Genomic DNA, 19,237 nt, shown 5'->3' with positions numbered 1-19,237 from the left:
GTGAATTAAAAATACTCGCTTAGTGAATTAAAAATAACAGCAAATGATCGCGTGATATATGAGGAGATTTTGAAATTTAATCAAAAGGAAACCATCGGGGATTGTTAAAACGTCCTTATGGTGACACGAAAATGTAGATGACAAATTTTATAGCAGATATTTTATATACGAAGTCATGCAATTTAAAGAGCAGAGAAAATTATTATGTATTTTTTTAGGTGGAAAATGAAAGTGAAAAGAGATAATATCACACTTGGATTTTGACTTGACATTGCTGCCTGCCTAAATGTTTGCGAGGCGGGAATATATATAACCTTTTCCTGCGGATAATAAAAGTGTTATTATAAGAAAACTACTGTAAATATATGGGTCAAATATTATATTCCTTTTAACACATTTGATAATGATTAAAAGAATACAGACTTTTTTTTTAAACTCAAAAACGTTGCTTGATAGTCTTTACCTTTTGTGATTATTTGGTTCTCTGGAAGTAAATATGAAAGTTGCATTACATTTTGTTCTTTTCTATGTTCTGTCAACTGGGATGAAGGCTTTCAGTTTTTTTATATTGCTTATTATATTATTTATATTTTACTTTACTATAACTATTTTTAATCCTATAATTATTGCTATTTTTATTATCGTTTGATTAAATACTTTAACATGTTGCGTAAAACATAGAAAATTTATTTCTTCTGGGCAATTTATAACTTCTTTTCTTATTAAATTTAGTTCATTCTGATTTTGATTTCCAGCTTCAGAATTGTTGTGTTGATGTATTAGTAACTGCCTTTAAAGAAACTCTTTTATCTGAATGCCCATCTTTAATAAGCACCAACGAAACGGAAAGGCTACGACTACTCTTTTCGCTTGTTGATCGTGTGCCTGGAGGAACTGAACCTTTGTTGACGTATTTAGAAGATCATATATTTCAGTCTGGACTTTCCGATATGATGGAAAACGCAAGCACAATAAATCAGGTAATTCTAAAACTCCAATATGTAAAATAGTTGTTTTATGAGATTCATAGTCACTCGAAAACTATTCACCAGTATCACAGGTACATGTTGTTCTTGTTGGTCTTTGTGTTTTTTTACATAAAGTGCTTTTGAGGTGACATGAAAATTTGTCGTGTTGGTATGAATTTATTTGTCCTTCTTTCCTCTGTATTATGCCCTGGTATTTGAAGGAGATATGCTGTGTGTTAAAGGTTTTTTTTTTTAATGATATTGAAATTGAAATTAAAAACACTTATAACTTTCTGGCAAGTGAGGCAAAGGACTAGTGGCGTATCATTTACCATCAAGTAAGTTGTCCCAGCTTTAATCAGGATTAAGAAAAACACAACGAAAAAACAAAAAAACTTAAATTTAGATTTCCAAATATGTGGCTAAGCCAACAGAAAGTGTCAAAATCATTACAAACGCTTTAATGGTTGCACTATTGGCTCATTGAAGTTTAACAGATGTCAAGCATATGGATATTTGAGACAATGAGCTGTTCAATTATTTATTGTAACTTGGGGCTCTTTGGATTTGTTACTTGTTAGAAGTTTAATTCAAAACTCTTCCTTGCTAAATTCTATTTCATTTATTCCTGGACAACTGCTTCATTTTGTAATAAAAACCTCCTTTTTGAAATAGCAATTGTGGTCTCAGCTATAAAGATAGAGTGGCACAGGCAAGATTTCTCTCTTAATTATTTAAACTATGCTAGGTGGGCACTTAATATATCCGTGGCACTTAATAATAAATGATCACTTAATATATCCGTGGCTGAAGTTGACAATTACATTGAGAATTTCGCTAATTTAATTCCATTTTCCGTTTTTGATTCAGTTTTTGTTCTCCGAATTTGAATTTTGACGAAATTTAAGTGCACTAGAAAGTAAAACAATAAGAAAAAAAATCTTAAGAAGAGTTTTCCAATAATTTGTTTTTGGCTAAAGCTAACATCTGGTATGATTTTTCATTAGCATCCATAGTTTTAAAAGTTATTTGTTAGCTAATTTAGGCAAAAAATTTTCTATAAATAAATCATTTAACAAAAATTCCGATTGGTAGTTAAAACTGGTTATGTTTTTGAATTTAACACTCACAGAGTGTTAAGCGTATCCTTACATCTGATGGATCACGGCTTGTTGTCGTGGGAATTAGGCTTGAGTCCTTATTTTTTTTTTTTTTACAGAAGTATCTCAGGATTTTTATCGGATGTATTTGGGGGGAAAAGGGCGTGAGGGGCGGAGGGGTTTGTACGCTTGAATAGATTAGGATGGACGAGGAGCGTGCCTAGCTCTGTTGGCCTCAGACGGCTTGGTGCTGAGGTAAGTTGTTAGTAGTATAAGTAGTAGTAAGGTAGGAAATTGACAAAGTTAATGTGTGAGTAGTTTAATTTATAACAATAGCAGAGGAACTGGGGTTTAGAATCAAACCGGTTGATTCTAACTTTAGCATGTGTCATTTTCGTATAGCATTTGCATGTGGCTTATTCAATCAGTGAAAAAATAATTAAATAAACTGGGATTTTTGTGAACTTCATGTCACTGTTATCTAAGCCTTAATCATGTAGTATTGTATGAACTATTAGAGTATTTTGACTGGTTAATTCATGCCGTTATTCTAATTTCTGCTCCAAAACTTTGAGTTTAGCCCATCGTCCAAGGCTGGAGCTCGGTTCACCAAGATGTCTAGCCATGGCTCTAATAAATCACTTTAAATTGACAGTCTTTTTGGGGCTGAGATAGGCACCCGACACTAAAATAAGCTGAAGCTTTTCAACTGAGTTGCATTGTGGATTACTTTTCTGTTTTTTAAAAAATCCTACATTTTCTGTCTTGTCTTGTGAGGAACTATATCTTAGCTTTCTTACTTATATTGAAAAAAGAGTATCTGTTTACAATGTTGATTTATTTGAGCCAAACCATCAGTGGTCCACTTCCAGCAATATGCTTTCTCCTTTTTCTTTTTTTCATTATTATTATTCAGTAACTACTTCTGTTATTAGTATTTTTTTCCTATTCATTTTTAAAATATTTTTTATTGTAACATGCACTTGTCTCAGTAACATGCACAAATATTCTATGCTTTATCTTTTGATTCATTTAGATTGGTTTTTGAAATAGGAAAGGATTGTAAAAAATGAAATGTTTCTGGACTTTAGGTATTTCAGCTTAAAGTTCTTATAATTCATGTGCTACTAAAATAACTTGTTAAAAATGGCTTTTGAAAGTCTCTGACTCCCACTGGATATTTGACACAACAGAAAAAAAAACAGGTTACTTAGTTTGTTTTTCTTTTATGAAAAATACCGTAAATTTCTAATTTTAAAATAAAATAATATATAATTGTATCCACAGTCTGCGAGAACAGCAGCTGATAGGCTTCAGATAAAAAAAAAACAATGCAAATGCTAAAAAGGAAATGGATTGGCAAATTCATTAGGAAATGCAAATACTAGTGTTTTAATGTTTAGTATGCCGTAAAAATAATCAGAAAAAATCAGGTATAAATTACTTCGGAAATCTTTCTAATATCATGTAATGTCCAAAGCTCTTATTAAAGGTTGAAATTGTATAACAAACGAAGTGAACAAACTAACTTTTGGTTTTTAAGATAAAAGATTTTATTTCTAAACTCATACCTTGTAATCTTAGGTTAACATTTAATCTATAAATAATCTTATGTTTAACAATTTAGATACAATTCTGTAAAGTTTTAGCATGATGACGATCAGGACTGTTCCAAAGAGGAGCTACCAGAGCAATTATCCCAGGTCCCGTGGCTAGGGAGGGAGCAGCCAGAATTTTGTTGTGGGTGCGTTAGTAATTTGCTAAGTCACACATTTTACACAAGCATATACATATATACACTTTTTTTTCGGGGGGGGGGGGGATAATTTGCCTTGGTTGCCACCTATCCTAAAAACGGTTCCCCAGTGTAAATATCACAATAGTTTCATTATTTTTCCCTCTCTTGTGCTAGACCTGGCTGTTTGAAAAGTAATATTAGAGACGTGTATTGAAAATACGCTAAGTTGATACTAATTGGAAGTTGCAAGCATACTTGCCTAGAGAAATTTTGTACTTCCTAATTATTTTGTTTTTAGGATTCTGAAAAATATGTGGAACAACTACTTTCTTTATTTCGTCGGTTCAGTAAGCTTGTGAAAGATGCTTTTAATGGAGACCCAAGATTTCTAACTGCGAGAGACAAAGCTTTTAAGAAAGTTGTCAATGATACTTCTGTGTTTTCCCTAGATCTCCCTTCTCGACAAGTAAGTCAATTTCGAACTGGATTAAAATTTGATAATCGAAATATTTTTCATATTTCTGTTAGAATGCTCTGTCTCATTTTTACGTGGATGCATTTGACTTTCTAGACTACTGCTACAGATTTTGAACATATAGGTTGAACAATTTCAGGTGTACCCTAGGGACGAGAGTAAAAGAAAGAAAAGGAAATGCTTTTTGAGGCACTCACGTACGCTTTGGAGCGAGCTCCTCTTCTCAATTTCCACCTACCCTCTCCTCCCCTTACCTGAAAAAGGGTGTGGAATATTAGGTTTTTTCCTGGCGCTTCATTTTGTCATATAATTTGTTTTTATGGCACTTAGTATCTACCAAGGGACATATAGCGATCGCAAATTCTGTCAGTCGGTCTGTCTGTCTATCCGTCCCGGTTTTGCTAGTTTAGACACTTCCAGGTAAGCTAGGACGGTGAAGTTTGGCAGGCGTATCAGGAACCAGACTAGATTAAATTAGAAATTGTTGTTTCCCCGATTCGACCATCTGGAGGCGAGTGGGGGGACGGTTAAATCGGAAAAATTAGAAAAAATGCGGTATTTTTAACTTACGAACGGGTGAACGGATCTTAATGAAATTTTATATTTAGATGGATATGGGGATATTTAGATGGATACCGTGTCACCGGATCTGACCAGATCCGGTGACATTGGGAGGAGTTAGGGGGGACCTAAAATCTTGGAAAACGCTTAGAGTGAAGGGATCGGGATGAAACTTGGTGGAAAAAATAAACAGAAGTCCTAGATAGGTGATTGACATAACCGTAACGGATCCGCTCTATTTGGGGGATTGGGGGGGGGGGGGGGTTAATTCTGAAAAACTAGAAAAAATGAGGTATTTTTAACTTACCAAGGAGTGATCAGATCTCAATGAAATTTCACATTTAGAAGGACCTCGTAACTCAGATCTCTTATTTTAAATCCTGAGCGCATCCAGCGTCATTGGAGGCGGGAACCGGAAATCCTGGAAAACCCTTAAAGTGGAGAGATAAGGATGAAACTTGGTGGGAAGAATAAAAACAAGTCCAAGATACGTGACTGACATAACCGGACCTGATCCGCTATCTTTTTGTGGAGTTAGGGGGGGTAGTAATTTGGACGAAAAAATGTGGTATTTCTAACTTACGAAAGGGTGATCAGATCTTAATGAACTTTGATATTTAGAAGGATTTCGTGCTTTTGAGCTCTCATTTTAAATCCCGACCAGATCTGGTGACATTGGGGGAAGTTTGAGGGGGATACCGGAAATCTTGGAAAACGCGAAAATTAAGGTATCTTTATCTTACGAATGGGTGATCAGATGTTAATGAAACTTGATATATAGAAGGATCTCATGTCTCAGGTGCTCCATTCTCAATTCGAATCGGATCCGGGGGCATAGGGGGGTGGAGGAGGGAACAGAAATCTTGGAAATCGAAAATCTTGGAAAACGCTTAGAATGAAGAGATGGGGATGAAACTTGATGGGAAGAATAAGAACACGTTATAGATATGTGATTGACATAATTGGAACGGGTCCGTTCTCTTTATGGGAGCTGGGGGCTGTTAATTTAGAAAAATTAGAAAAATTTAGGTATTTTTAACTTAGGAACGGGTGACCAGATCTTAATGAAACTTCTTATGTAGAAGGAACTCATGCCTCTGAGCTCTTTTTTCAAATCCTGACCAGATCTTTTGACATTGGGGGGAGTGGCAGGGGGAAACCGGAAATCTTGGAAAACGCTTAGAGTAGAGAAATCGAGATGAAACTTGGTGAGTAGAATAAGCAAATTTTGTAGATACGTGATTGACGTAACCGTACTGGATCCGTTCTCTTTAGGGGAGTTAGGGGGATGGGGTTCATGGCTATGGCTTGTTTGGCGCTTTTGGACGTGCTAGGACGATGAAAATTGGTAGGCGTGTCAGGGAGCTGCACAAATTGGCTTGATAAAGTCTTTCTCCCCAATTTGACTATCTGGGGGACTGAAGGGAGGGGAAAAATTTGAAAAAAATGAGGTATTTATAACTTACAAGCTGGTGATCGGATCTTACTAAATTTTGATATTTAGAAGGACCTCGTGACTCAGAGCTTTTATTTTGAATCCTGAACGGCATTAAGCCTCTGATTTTCCTTTTAAATCAATCTATTGATTCTTAAAATGTTTCTAGAGCTCATACCGTATGAGCTCTTGGCCCTTGGCTCTTCCGGCCTTGTCACAAGTGCCATATGAGCTCTTAGTTCTTGTTTCCTAATTGCTAGATAATTATTATTTTTTCTATGGACAGATGAAGTTATCAATATATGCGTGTGTTCACATTAATCATTGCGTACTTTGCTTAGAATGGTTTTGTTTTTAAAAGCTTACATGTCGTCGGTTAATATCCTTTCAAACCTTCTTTTGATAGCGTCGCTTTTTAATGGACTTGTTATATTACCGTATGCACATAGTGTTTTATTTATAATGCTAAATTATAATGATTATTTTATAATTAGACTTTCTGCTTTGCTATTAAGAATGTCTATGGTAATTCTAAAACAGAACTATGTTTATTCCCTCTCTGAATTTCCAAAAGTTAATAATTTATGCATTCCTGCAGGGAGCAGCAACACGAGTGCCTGAGTCTCGCTGTCCTGAGCTTCTTGCAAATTACTGTGATATGCTACTAAGGAAAACTCAACTTAGTAAGAGGCTGACCCCAGATGAAGTTGATGCTCGACTCAAAGACGTTCTACTCGTACTGAAGTATGTACAGAATCGAGATGTTTTTATGCGTTATCACAAAACACATCTTACTAGGAGACTCATATTGGAGACTTCTGCGGACTCTGATAAAGAAGAAATGATGGTTGAGTGGTAAGTTGTATTATATTTTTTGGCTTATGTTTCATTTCTACTATTTTTTATCTATGATTATCACTGTCACTATTAATCTCAATGAAAAAGGATGGTATATTTGGAAAACATAATATTGGGAGACTATAACTTGGCAATTTGAGAAAAATTTGGTATTGATTTTTCTTTTCTTTTGCTTGTTTGTTGGTTTCGATTGGTAGTTTTAAGCGTCGTGTTGCCATGGCTTTGTTTCGTTGCCATGGTTTTATGTTTTTTTTCGCTATTAGTTTTTTTTGTGGCGATTCTTGGGAACTCGCGCAAATCATTTTCTAATCTAACAAGTTCTAAGTATGTGATGGGTTTGGCACTGTATTTTATATTTTTTAGTAAACAAACACACTATAAACAATTTTGATTTCAACAGCTCCAATATGTTACTGCAAACGAGAAAGGTGGATGATGAATTTATTTTATTTTTTCATAATCACCTGGCACATGGCGATTTTTTGTTACTACTGAAGTGGATGTTTGTTGTCTTTTCATTAAATGAACATTTTTGTCTAGTATGACTTGGTATTCATTAACACCATAAGCCTGTATGGGCCACGGTTGTTGAAAAATTTACCATCGCGGAATATTTAAAAATAAGAACGAGGCCTTAAATCCAAACTGAACAAAACAAATTCAAGAAAATATCCCGCGTGTGTCATGCTCTTCCTAACCAACTTTCCAAACTTCTCTAATCCCATAAAATTATATCGGTTTATATAATCTTCACCAATTCCTCCCTTTCAAATGTTAATAAAGTTAATGTGAACATAATCAGAGATGAGATCTGATTAACATAAAATTAAGGGATGCTTAAACAAAGCTCAGGGTACTATCATTGTTGGATGAATGTTTCCTATTGGCCTTCTTCCTATTGGCCTTTGAAACTGGTCTATTTAGAATATTTTCTTGGGATCCTTATTTTTAAGCTACGTCTTGGAGCTGTTTGTTTCAAGCTGTGCTTTGGACGGACAAACTGTAAAAACCACACATGGCATTCTAGAACTTTGTGCAATCTAGGTTGAAAATATGTGTTTAATAGTATCTGAAGTTGTTTTGTTTCTTAAGCATGCTAAATCTGATAATTGCTAAATATTCTGTCGTGTATTATGCTTGTATTCCCTATTTTTTCACTGTTTAGTTTTGATAGCTTATCTACTGTAGGAAAGAAAATATACATTTGCCAGGACACGTAGAAACATTTCGAATTCCCTTCCAGGTTTTTGATTCAAGATAAGATAAGATTTATTCCAATAAAAAGAAAAGTACAGCAAATATAGATACACTATTAATAGGCAAAAGAAATAATCAACATCAAATACTCTCCGCAAGACTCAGGCCGGAAATGTGGGGAGAAAGAAATGAAAAAGCCCCCCCCCCCCCGAAAAAAAAAACACATCAAAAAACATGTACAAAATAACGTTAGCAAAAACACTCAACATTAAATAAATCTCTACAAGACTATGCCCGCAATTATCGCGGGAAAAAAAAAGCCAAAATAGCTTAACCTCGTGTCCTTGACTGCCCTCTGAAAACACAGCAGTGTAAATTGCTTAACATAATTATCAAACGAACTAAAAATTCTAACTAGCACTAGAGATATCAACCACAACTGGGCATTAAAGAAATAATAATAATGAAATAAAGATAAAATAACTTATAAGGTATTTAAATGAATTAGGCAGAGATAATAAATTCGGTACCTGTGTCTTATAGCCACCACACTCAAGTTCTGTCGCGAAGTAAAGTTTGGTTAATGCTAATAAAACAAACTGTGATGATTAGGTTAGTCATGCTGTGAAAAGTCTAATTGCCTCTTCTTCAGTCTCTGGTACATCCGGAATTGTCAATTTAACATCCATGGTCAGACACTATTTCCTATCAACACCGATTGCAAACTGAATGAATTTCACCCCATGGTCTGAAAAACCGGTATTTTGTTTTATTTAATTAGCATTAATTAAACTTCACTTCTCGACAGAACTTGAGCGTGGTAGCTATAAGACACAAGTGCCAGAAATTCTTTTACAATCCTTCTAAAGGTACCGAACAAATATCACTCCTAGCCACATCAGGTAAGGTATTCCTTGCAGACTGACAAGCAGTCAGGGGTTGAAATCTGATCTGACTGATGGAATGAATGGAATCCAAATATTATCATAATTACAAAGATGATATGCAGAATGGTCAGAGACAAAAGACTCTAATTTTAAGGGTCGCTGGAACATCATGGAAAACACTGTGCTACATTGAATGCAAGGCAATTAGCATTTAACCTCAGAACTACTTTGTCAAACAATGTACTTAACTCAATATGGATCCCAAGTTCTGTTCTGGCTACAGTGTTACGAGTACTGTCGTCAGTGGAAGCAACTAGAATGTCATCATTAGATGGCGGAGATCTAAACTTATGGGCATGGAAAGTTCGAGTGCGATATAGACGACAACAAACTGTTTATTCTGGTTAATAACTGTAAAAATAAGATTATTACCGTAAATTAAGATCGGAATTGGCTCCAAAACTGAGCCAAGTGGGACCCCAAAATCAGCCTGAGACGGTGAACGAAAAAGAGGATTCACGGAAGTATCCCTCAGGGACAGATAGGAAGAAAACAAAGCACTATCATTCCCTCTTATACCCGGTATAATATAATTTAGAGAGTAGAACTTGGTTAGTCAGTGAATCAAAAGCTTTACGGGCTTCCAAAAATATAGCAGAAGGAATCAGACCTGAATCAAGAGCCAGATGTAGGAAATTTAAAGGAGTAACACAAGTATGCTTAGTTGAATGCTTTGCTTGGAAGCCAAACTGAAAATCATGAAAATAAAATCCTTAACTTTTAAAAGGAAACAAAATGTATTAGTTGAATAAGCTTCTTTTGGAAAGTGCGATTGAACTAATTTTGAATAAGTAGTATATTCAGCCATCAGAGGTTTTTCATCATTTAACAAAAATATTCTGTGTTTCATGGCGGTTGGTCAAGAATGTGGATCTTTTTCTGATGTTTCCCTTGATTTTCTCTTTCCATGCGTCCACACGTTTCTCCTTAGTAAGCCCTGTTTGATCAAACTTAACAGACATTCCGTTTGGGTATTTGAGGAAAGATTTTATACTTATGTATCTATAGTGTGACGCATGCTTTGAATAGGTGTTTAGCTCTCTCGAGGCTTAAACCCTGACCTTAAAAGCATAGCCAGAAGCAAGAAGACATCTTCCAAACGTTCGAAAAATTCTGCCTCTGCAGAATACTAAATATTCACTGGACTTGGAAATGGCTAATAAATACGACATGCGATGATTAGTCACTTGTGTCTATCGTCATTACTATGTGAGGATGCAGGTATTTAGGACATATCCTAAGAATGCGCAGCCTACTTCGAATTCTGTCCTTCACTGCCATCCGCCGAACATGCGTCAAAGAAGAAGACCCGGAAAAACACTACGATACAGCTTTCAGGCTGTCCTGTACAGCCTCAACACATACATTCAACCCGAGTTGGTGAAAGTATCTGCAGCAAAATTATGGTATAACTGGGGGATCTTCTTTGATGGCCTAGGGGGATCTTCCTCGGGCGTCACCAGCGGAACTAAGATCTAAGGTAAGGCCTAAATCTATATTTGTTCTTTTGTACGAAATACCTACGTAATCTCCCTTTATACCAGGTATGTTGTACTCTGCTCTGCGTCTCGTAAATGATTGAGTTTGCAGGAGAATGATTTGCCCAGAAGAATTGAATCTACCTACAATTTTACCTTAATGTAACAAAAGCATTTTTGTCCCCTGGACTCATCATCCGAATTCATAACCGAAAACCGTGATTTTTAAAGATTTTTCTTTTGGCTGTATCAATTTTACGAGGCCTTAAAAACAATACCACATTTCGTCAGTGTTAAAGTGCTGTCACCGCGGAAAATAAACAAGCAAAACTCAGTAGTGAAATTCGACAGCTCTTTTCGTCTGTTGAAAATTATACATTAACGATTTGTTTATTCCCGGAAACTACTAAATCTTCAACGGAAGGCTACACTTTTTTTAGGCTGTATATGTTTTTATCTTGTTTTCCTACTGAATTTTCATTTATCTTCAATTTGTTCTTCTTTTTTTATGCTTGCTATAATCTCCATATGCAGTTATGTAGTTTCCGACAGTATACAGTCGAAAACTCACGGCTTGTGGAGGTCTTTTTTTATTCAAAGTCGAATTCTAAAGTTTCCCATTTTTCTAAGGAATATTGGGCTATGTAAGATTCCTCTTAACGAATTGAAAAATGAGATTTTGTTTTTGTTGTCATTGGTATTTAAAACAAGATATTAGGAGGTGCAGACCCAAGAACAGTATATATGAACTACTCATTCCTATGTACTATTCCTTTGTTATTTTTCCCTAATGCCTCTAAGGATGGTTACCCTACCCATGTTCCTGTTGCGCCAAGATTTTTTTTTTGTGCAGCAGGATACCGCTATGTGCTTTCTTTCTTTTTTCTTTTTTTTTTTTTGTTCAAGACTTGCGTTAGGTGTTAATTTAGATTATTACTTTCGGAAAGATATTAAGCTAATGAAATGTTGTTTATAGGTTACGAGAAGTGGGTATGCCTGCTGATTTTGTCCATAAGTTGGCTCGAATGTTCCAAGACATCAAAGTATCCTCTGACTTGAATCGTGAATTTAAGGAAGAATTTAAGAGATCTCGAGAGGTAGCCACCGGTAAGTTTAGTGTCTATATAGTGGTTTTGTATACTTTATTGAAGTGGGAAGAAATATAGTTTTAATTTTTTTAAGATATCTGAAAACGTACAGTTTCAGTGTTTTCTCGCGTTTCGCATAATCTGCACTATGCCAAAGTTTAATCAAATTACAAACATATCTCATCAGTGAGGTAAATTTTAAGTCAAGACTTGCGACAAAATAAAGCTACGACTTAAAAGAAAGAAGAGAAATACAGGTGTTGCTTAAGTTACGTAGTTTGTTTAATTAGAGTAAATTAGAGAATTTGTAATCAATATCTTTTTTATTTTGAAGAAAAGTTCATTCACAATTTTGAACTCTTTAGTAGCAGGTTTACAAGATTTTGATACATTTAAAGTTTATAAAATCTATAAACTGTAAACAAACTTTCGATAAATCTCACGAATTTTATCTGAATTTGCATTGTTTAATTCTGGGATAGTTTTCTTAACCTCTTAAATATAGGGCGTTATTTATACCGCGTCGTTTATTTGGTAATTTACGAGTTTCGCGATGCTGTGTTGGCCCTGGTCAAATCGTATGTAAACCTTATCAATGAGCCCAATTCTAAGTTCATTTTCCGTGATAATGTAAACCTATAACTTCAAAGAAAGAATAGAAACATATATGGCCTTAGACAGGGATTCCTGTTGCCACAGATAGGAAGATATATATCTCTTTAGGCAAGAAAAAGTTTTCTTTTTTTGCTTGGTTTAAAATAAACTTATTATTATTATTATTGCATGGTACGTACGCTGGTCACTAAAGTCACAGTGACCCTTAAAAACTCTCTGTTATCTGTAAAGTTAATAATTCCTCATTTTCTTTATGGCAGTTCTTCATTGCCATTTGTTTGGTTCGTTACTGCCCATCCTGCCATCGTTATTCGTAGCGTAAATTGATTTGCTTAGATGGTAGTATCTCTCTCTACCAAACATTATTTTTTTTTTTACTTACACTTTTTGCTTGTGTATTTATTTGTTTCGTTTGGAATATTAGACCGTAATAATATAGCTAAGAAATATTATTAAGCGTTCCGTGCAAATCAGAATTGAATGCTGTATCGAAATATAACAGTAAGTCCTTGCAAAACTCCTGTCAGAAATTGAAAATATTCATCACTGGCGGAGTTCCATATTTCCCCTAGTTGTTGTTGTTGTTTAGTTGACGTAAGATAAGATTTTATTTCAACAAAGCCGCAATCACAAGCCCAAAAGAGCCAAATTTGCACTTTAGTGTCAGTAAAAAAAGCAAAAATTTTAGAAGTGGTGAGTGTCATAAAATCATGAAATTGCAATCAATAAAAAAGTCAAACGACAAAAAACTCGTAAAATTCAAATGGGGAAAACAAATTTAAACAAAAATCTAGCTAGCAAGAATTACAAAGTACGCAATTGTAAAATAAACTAAAAAACTTTAAGATAAAAGTGGAGTGAGAAGGTGGGGGGTATCGATTTAAAATTTCAATCATGTGAAGGATGAACGTTCTTCTATATCTTTCAGTGGAAACTTATTGGGGCAAGAAGGGGGATATTTCTTGAAACAGAACGTGGGGGTGAGTTAGGAGGGGGGCAGGGTAAATGTTCACTAGGGAAAAGAGAAGTAATACGAGGGTTATGTATAGCATTGTGGGCAAAACGCAAGAAAATTTGTGCTCTCCTTTCCTTAAGGGTAACTAGATTTGCTCTCCAAAGAAGGGAAATGTAAGGCACTTTACCCTCTTTGAAGATAATTCTTAGGTACCTTTTTTGAACTGCCTCTATTCTGCCTGACAATTCATTGGAGATTCCAGGATGCCAAACAGGACAAGCGTATTCGAGTGTACGACGTACAAAAGAGAAAAAGAAATGCCCCAACAATGCGATTTAGGAATTTAAATTGATTAAGGAGTCTGAGGAGAGAAAATGCAGTATTTGTACGTTTTAAGAAATCGTTAATGTAACAATCTTATTTTAAGTGGCTTGAGATGGGTAACGCCTAGTATTTTCTTAGTATTAACATACATTTCAGGGGGGATTGGACAGGAGAAAGCAGGTGGAGTTTTAAGGAAACTAATTGTTAAAACTGTTGACTTTAAAGGGTTGACATTCATATCACTAGCAGCAGTTTCATCTGATATTGATTCCAAGATGTCTTTTGGGTTACTTTTTCGATTTTTGAAACATGTTTCTGAGACAGTTAAATCGTAAACGAATTTCCATCTATCCGGGAAGATTTTATCATGGTAAGAAATAAAATTGGGCCTAAGAGGGTTCCTTGGGGCACGTTATTATAAATTGGAAGGGGATCAGAATATACATTCAGGTATTTGACGACTTGTGTTCTATTAGGAAGGAAGAACGAAATTATTCTTATTAAATAGGGGTCAACTAGAAAGTCATTGGTTAGTTTTTTTTACTAACGTATTATGGTTAATTACATCAAAGCGTTTTTGTAAGTCAACTGTGGTAACATTAAGCCAGGTATTGGGTTTTTCAAGTTTATTACATATAGTGTCCAAGAGGTGAACCAGATACTGTGTGGTAGTAGTAGAGTGCAAATTTCTGAATTGCCTTTGTCAACATTTCGGATTGTTTTTTATTTCAACCAATCAACTAAAAAGCTTTCATATAACTTGGAAAAAAAACCGGAGTAAGAGTAATGGGCCGGACACCAGCCGAAGTTACCCAACCATTGTTTGTTATCCTTCTTTTTGACGGGAGTAATAAAACCTAATTTGCAATAATCATGGAACTTACCAGTAGAGGTAATTTCATTAAAAAATACGGACAAAGGTTCTGAAAGAATGTCTGCAAAGGCTTTAATTAGTACAATTGGGATGTCTAGCGTACAGGTGATGAACTTTTTAATGTTTTTGATTTTTGCTTCAACATCTGAGGGCAAAATAATAGAGAAATTGGGCGAATGTGGATCATAAGAATTATTAACAGAGAAGGGAGGGAGGCTTTTAACTATGGAGGAAAGAAATTTATTCAGATCATTGGCTGTAACTAGGGGTTCTTCTTGTAAATGGAAATCTATAATATTATGTGTTGTCCCCCAATTTTTTTTACGTGTGTACATTTGAGTGAATCAACTGTTCAAATACGCGCGATCCTCTATTAAACATTGTGCTTTAAGTGGAGCCATGTCACTTTGAGAATCACACAGACATATATTTGGCACAGACCACGTCGACACTTAAAAATATCATTGGGCTGCACTAAGGCGTTGTAAAGTGCTTCTGTTTAAATCACTGACATTAGTCTCCATATCACATCACTACCCTGCTATGGTCAAACATATCTAGAAATATATAAACTAAAATTTAAAAACAGCTAAGTAATTTGAAACAGTTAGAAAAAAAGCAGAATAAAAAAATTATATAAATAAAGTAAGTCATACATAAATTCAATATAGACACAAAAATTATAAAACATTATGCAGATTACAATTTCTAGGGATTCTTGGTGGGAAGGTCTAGACTTTAATCTGGAGCATTCTAAAAACTAAACTGAAATTAGGTTCATCAAATTATGGAAATTGAAAATTGTGAAATATGAAAACTTTGAATTTTGAAATCACAAAATTTTCTAAATTTCTTGGGAAAATGATTGTTTTATTCAGATAGATGATTCAATTCTGAATTTAGTGATATACTTATTTCTTAGCTATCTCGTAAATTTACTTTTTATTCCTCCCATTTAATTTGCAGATTAACTTACAGGAATAAGTTATCTTACTTGCATATCAAATCCTGTTTTGGGATTCTGCAACTTGTATTTTTAATATAGGGCCTTCTTTAACCGCACGGATGCAAACGCTAGTCTACAGACTTTAAACGGTATGCGTAGGTTCAGTGCGAACACAGAGAGTATTAAGTATGCATACATAGCGTACGTCCGCCCCATTCTGGAATATGCGTGCCCTGTTTGGGTGTCCTCAACACTTAGAACAGTGTATCTTTGTCAGGAGCTTGAATCGGTTCAGAAGCGAGCCGTATCGATCATCTTGGGCCGCCGTGACATTCCCTACGATAAGGCTCTGGAACTGCTAGGACTGCCGTCACTCCAAAACCGGTACGAAACTCTGATGATGAGTTTTGGAAAGTTCTTGCTTTCTAAATCTCAGCACCATGATATTCTACCTGATCAACCTCTACAATCTAGAACGAGAAAGCAAGATAAGCTAGTTCCCGTTAAAGCAAGAACAAACCGATATGGTAATTCTTTCGTCCCGGTTTTCGTCAAAATGTACAATAAGAGTTAATGTTTATAGTTTGATCTATATTTACAAGTGTAGTTTGATTTTGAATGTGTTGTAAAGAAACGCAAATCAGCGATAGCTATCAAGTTTTTGCTATTAAATCTGTCAACTACTACTACTACTACTACTCACAATTAATATGATATTAAGTCAGTTCCGCAAAATCAGACGTTTTACATATTGCAGAAATATGTATGCTGGGTATATTCCAAAGGTAGTTTTTCAGCATTTCTGGGTAGGGATCTGTAATTATAGACCCAATTTATGCTAGTCTGTTCAAACTGTTAAGAATGAATGGGATAATAAGTTCCTGATTGCTAGAAATCGGAATTTAGTACTGGTAATTGACAACACCCCTGTAATGAAGTATGCTCCCAAGCAGGTTGAGTTTAAAGTTTATAACCTATGACCAAATAATTAATGAGCCACAGCAGTGCAATTCAGTTGTATAACTTATCTTTATCACTACATGTACGTGGTTGTAGTAAACAAGCAAATAGGCTGATTTCAGTATGGTTAACAGCAGGGCTCCATATTTTTTTTCTAGATCAACTGATGAGTGGATCTCTCTTGCCATCCACTAAAAGGTAGATCTTTCCTGAGGGAAAAAGTAGGAACACCTGATTGGGGTTCCAGGGACCATGCAGTTAATGTGACCCTTTATAAGCGAAATGGTATAATGCAATCATCTCTTACTATGGGGCTGGAAGATAGGAATGATTATCCAGGAGTAAACATCAGGAAAACGTTTAGTATCCTACAGATGTAGGCATAATCGAGTACAACTGTGATAGCTAAATGTTTGGTAAAAGGATATTGATATAATTAGAGATATATTTTTAGTTTATTTACTTTCCTCAGTCCCTCGTCTAATGAAAGCCTGTCATTGCCCACTTTCTAGGTTAGCAAATGTTGTTACGAAGTCCCATTTAATGGTGTCGTTAGCTCTAAAAAAAATTACCTGATAGTATGACTGCCAGAACAGTCTGAATTACATCTTTACCTGAGAGCCAAATTGTACCTGTACTTAGTATATTTACTAAACGTTGAAAATTTGGTTATTATATCTGGCTAAAGAGGGACTCTTCACCCGTATTTCCGGAACAAATTGTTTAAAGACGTCAAGGATTTTGATTTTCACGTATTAGAGTATGACGAAACGATTAATTTTGTCAGCCATAAAGAGCTTCAGATGCGTATTAAGTAATTCTCTCTTCAGCAAGACTTGGTTGTAAGCAGAGACCTTGAAACATCTTTTATTGGGGAAGCAAAAAGTGATAAGTTGAGAGAGGGTCTACTTGAGATAATGATGAATACAGGTCTTAAGCAGCAATAGATGATAATGTTGAGTATTTATGGGGCCTGCGTTAACAAGAAAGTTTTCAAATTATTTAGGGAACAGGAAAATTTAGACACAGGCAAGCATCTGTTATTTATTGACAGCTGCAACCTGCATGTCGTGAACAACACATATCATAAAGCTATAGAAGTTCTTGTCGATGATATTGCAAATCTGGTCATTGAGCTTTTACTTTTTCCACGGATAGTCCTTAAAATGTGAAGACTTTGCATCTTTTCAAAACACAAGTTAGCACCGTGGCACAAGTTTGTGAAGTACATTTCAAAGGCGTGGTGGAGCCTAACAGAAACAATGGAAAGCTAGGCGGACCTACTTTTTTATATACTTTCTCAAAAAACATCGTTAGTAAGTTTCATTGGGTGTAAGAACATGCTCTCGATGGTGATGTCGGAGTCGATTGTTTCTAGACTGAACTTTGTCGTCTTTAGTGCAGCCCCATATCTGGCTTTCTACTTATTTTTGGAAAGACGAGTCTCTCGCTTATACTTTAGCTTTGAAGCTGCAGGATCTTGTTATATGTGTTATCTCTTGCGTGTTGAAACTGGGGCAGTTTTATTGAATTATTGAAGCAACAGTGTCAGACCATTATGATAAAAACGTTGTTTTGACTCTGTAAGTATCAACAATGGTTAAAAGACTTCTCTGGAAGGCGTGAACTATTGGGCGTCCGCCAAATTTTTATAGCTGTTGCCTAACATCTGGCAGCGAAAATTCCCCCTACGTTTAAAGGAGACGAAATCGCTAAATTTTCTACACGAAATTCCTTGTTTCCTATAGAGCCTTGCAGTAAGTTATTTTTATGTTCATTGTTTTGCTAATGTTATTTTTTGTAATTTTTTTCTTGTTTGTTTTTTGTTTTTTGTTCCTTTCTCCCTACATTTCCGGTCATAGAGCGTTGCGGAGGGTATTTGATGTTGATTGTTTCTCTAGTTGTTAATATTGTATGCATATTTATTGTATATGTCTTTTTGTTGGAATAAATCTATCACTATCTATCTACGGAATCAGAATTCACTTTGAGAGTCCATGCCTAAGAAGTTCTTTCTTTTCGATATTGTAGTGTCGAATGTTTAGAGTGTCAAAGACCTTACACACACTTTCTTTCAATATAAAAGCTTTGCATAAATTCAAAAATCTATCAAATAAGATGCATCTTCACCAGGTAAAGAAGGAGAAGAGGACTTTTTTCTCGCCCTTTAAATAAATCCTAATATTTACTCTATATTTTCGTCTGTTTTTCTAGTAATTTGCCGATGTTTTAGCAATTTACTTGCCGCTCAATATCCTTACCAGGGTTATTTCCATCTTTAGTTGAGGTAAGTAATAGCGAAGACCGTACTGACCTTTATCGTATGAACAGTAAAGAAGTTACGGAGGGGGGAGGGGGACTTTTCTGAAATCAATCATTAAATCACTGTTTTCAGGTAAGCTCTGGTTTCGTATGACTTTTTTTGTCTTTGTCAAAAAATTATAAGGTTAGTGGTAGTTCATCTTCTTGTTTCTAGAATTGTTTCTTCCCCCCTAAAAAAGCCAAAACTGTGACTTTTTGGGAACTTACTGAGATAGTCCTAAGCTTCTTGTTGCAATGTAATAAACGCTAACTGCAGCGGTAGCAGCAAACTAAAATAGCTAGTTATTTTCACCATTTGACAAAGATAGGGTGAGCCTATTTATATTGAAAACTTCGTTGTGGAATTCGAAAATAAACTAATGAAAAGAAGTTGCTATACCTGTAAAAAAAAGTAAT

At 35.2% G+C, this 19,237-nt stretch overlaps 1 protein-coding gene across 1 annotated transcript in view; it reads left to right on the top strand.

Annotated features, from left to right (window-relative positions):
• Positions 1-19,237, top strand: part of LOC136031308 (cullin-5-like) — a 97,122-nt gene that overhangs the window by 59,742 nt on the left and 18,143 nt on the right. Inside the window, exons 7-10 of the mRNA XM_065710768.1 lie at positions 756-980; positions 4,105-4,272; positions 6,876-7,132; positions 11,734-11,864. Of these exons, the coding sequence (XP_065566840.1) occupies positions 756-980; positions 4,105-4,272; positions 6,876-7,132; positions 11,734-11,864 (781 nt within the window). The remainder of the gene's footprint in view (positions 1-755; positions 981-4,104; positions 4,273-6,875; positions 7,133-11,733; positions 11,865-19,237) is intronic.

The sequence above is a fragment of the Artemia franciscana genome, chromosome 1, assembly GCF_032884065.1.
Source record: "Artemia franciscana chromosome 1, ASM3288406v1, whole genome shotgun sequence".
Classification (NCBI taxonomy): Eukaryota; Metazoa; Arthropoda; class Branchiopoda; order Anostraca; family Artemiidae; genus Artemia; species Artemia franciscana.
Note: the sequence above shows the minus strand (reverse complement) of the source record. Positions and strands in the feature narration are given on the sequence as shown.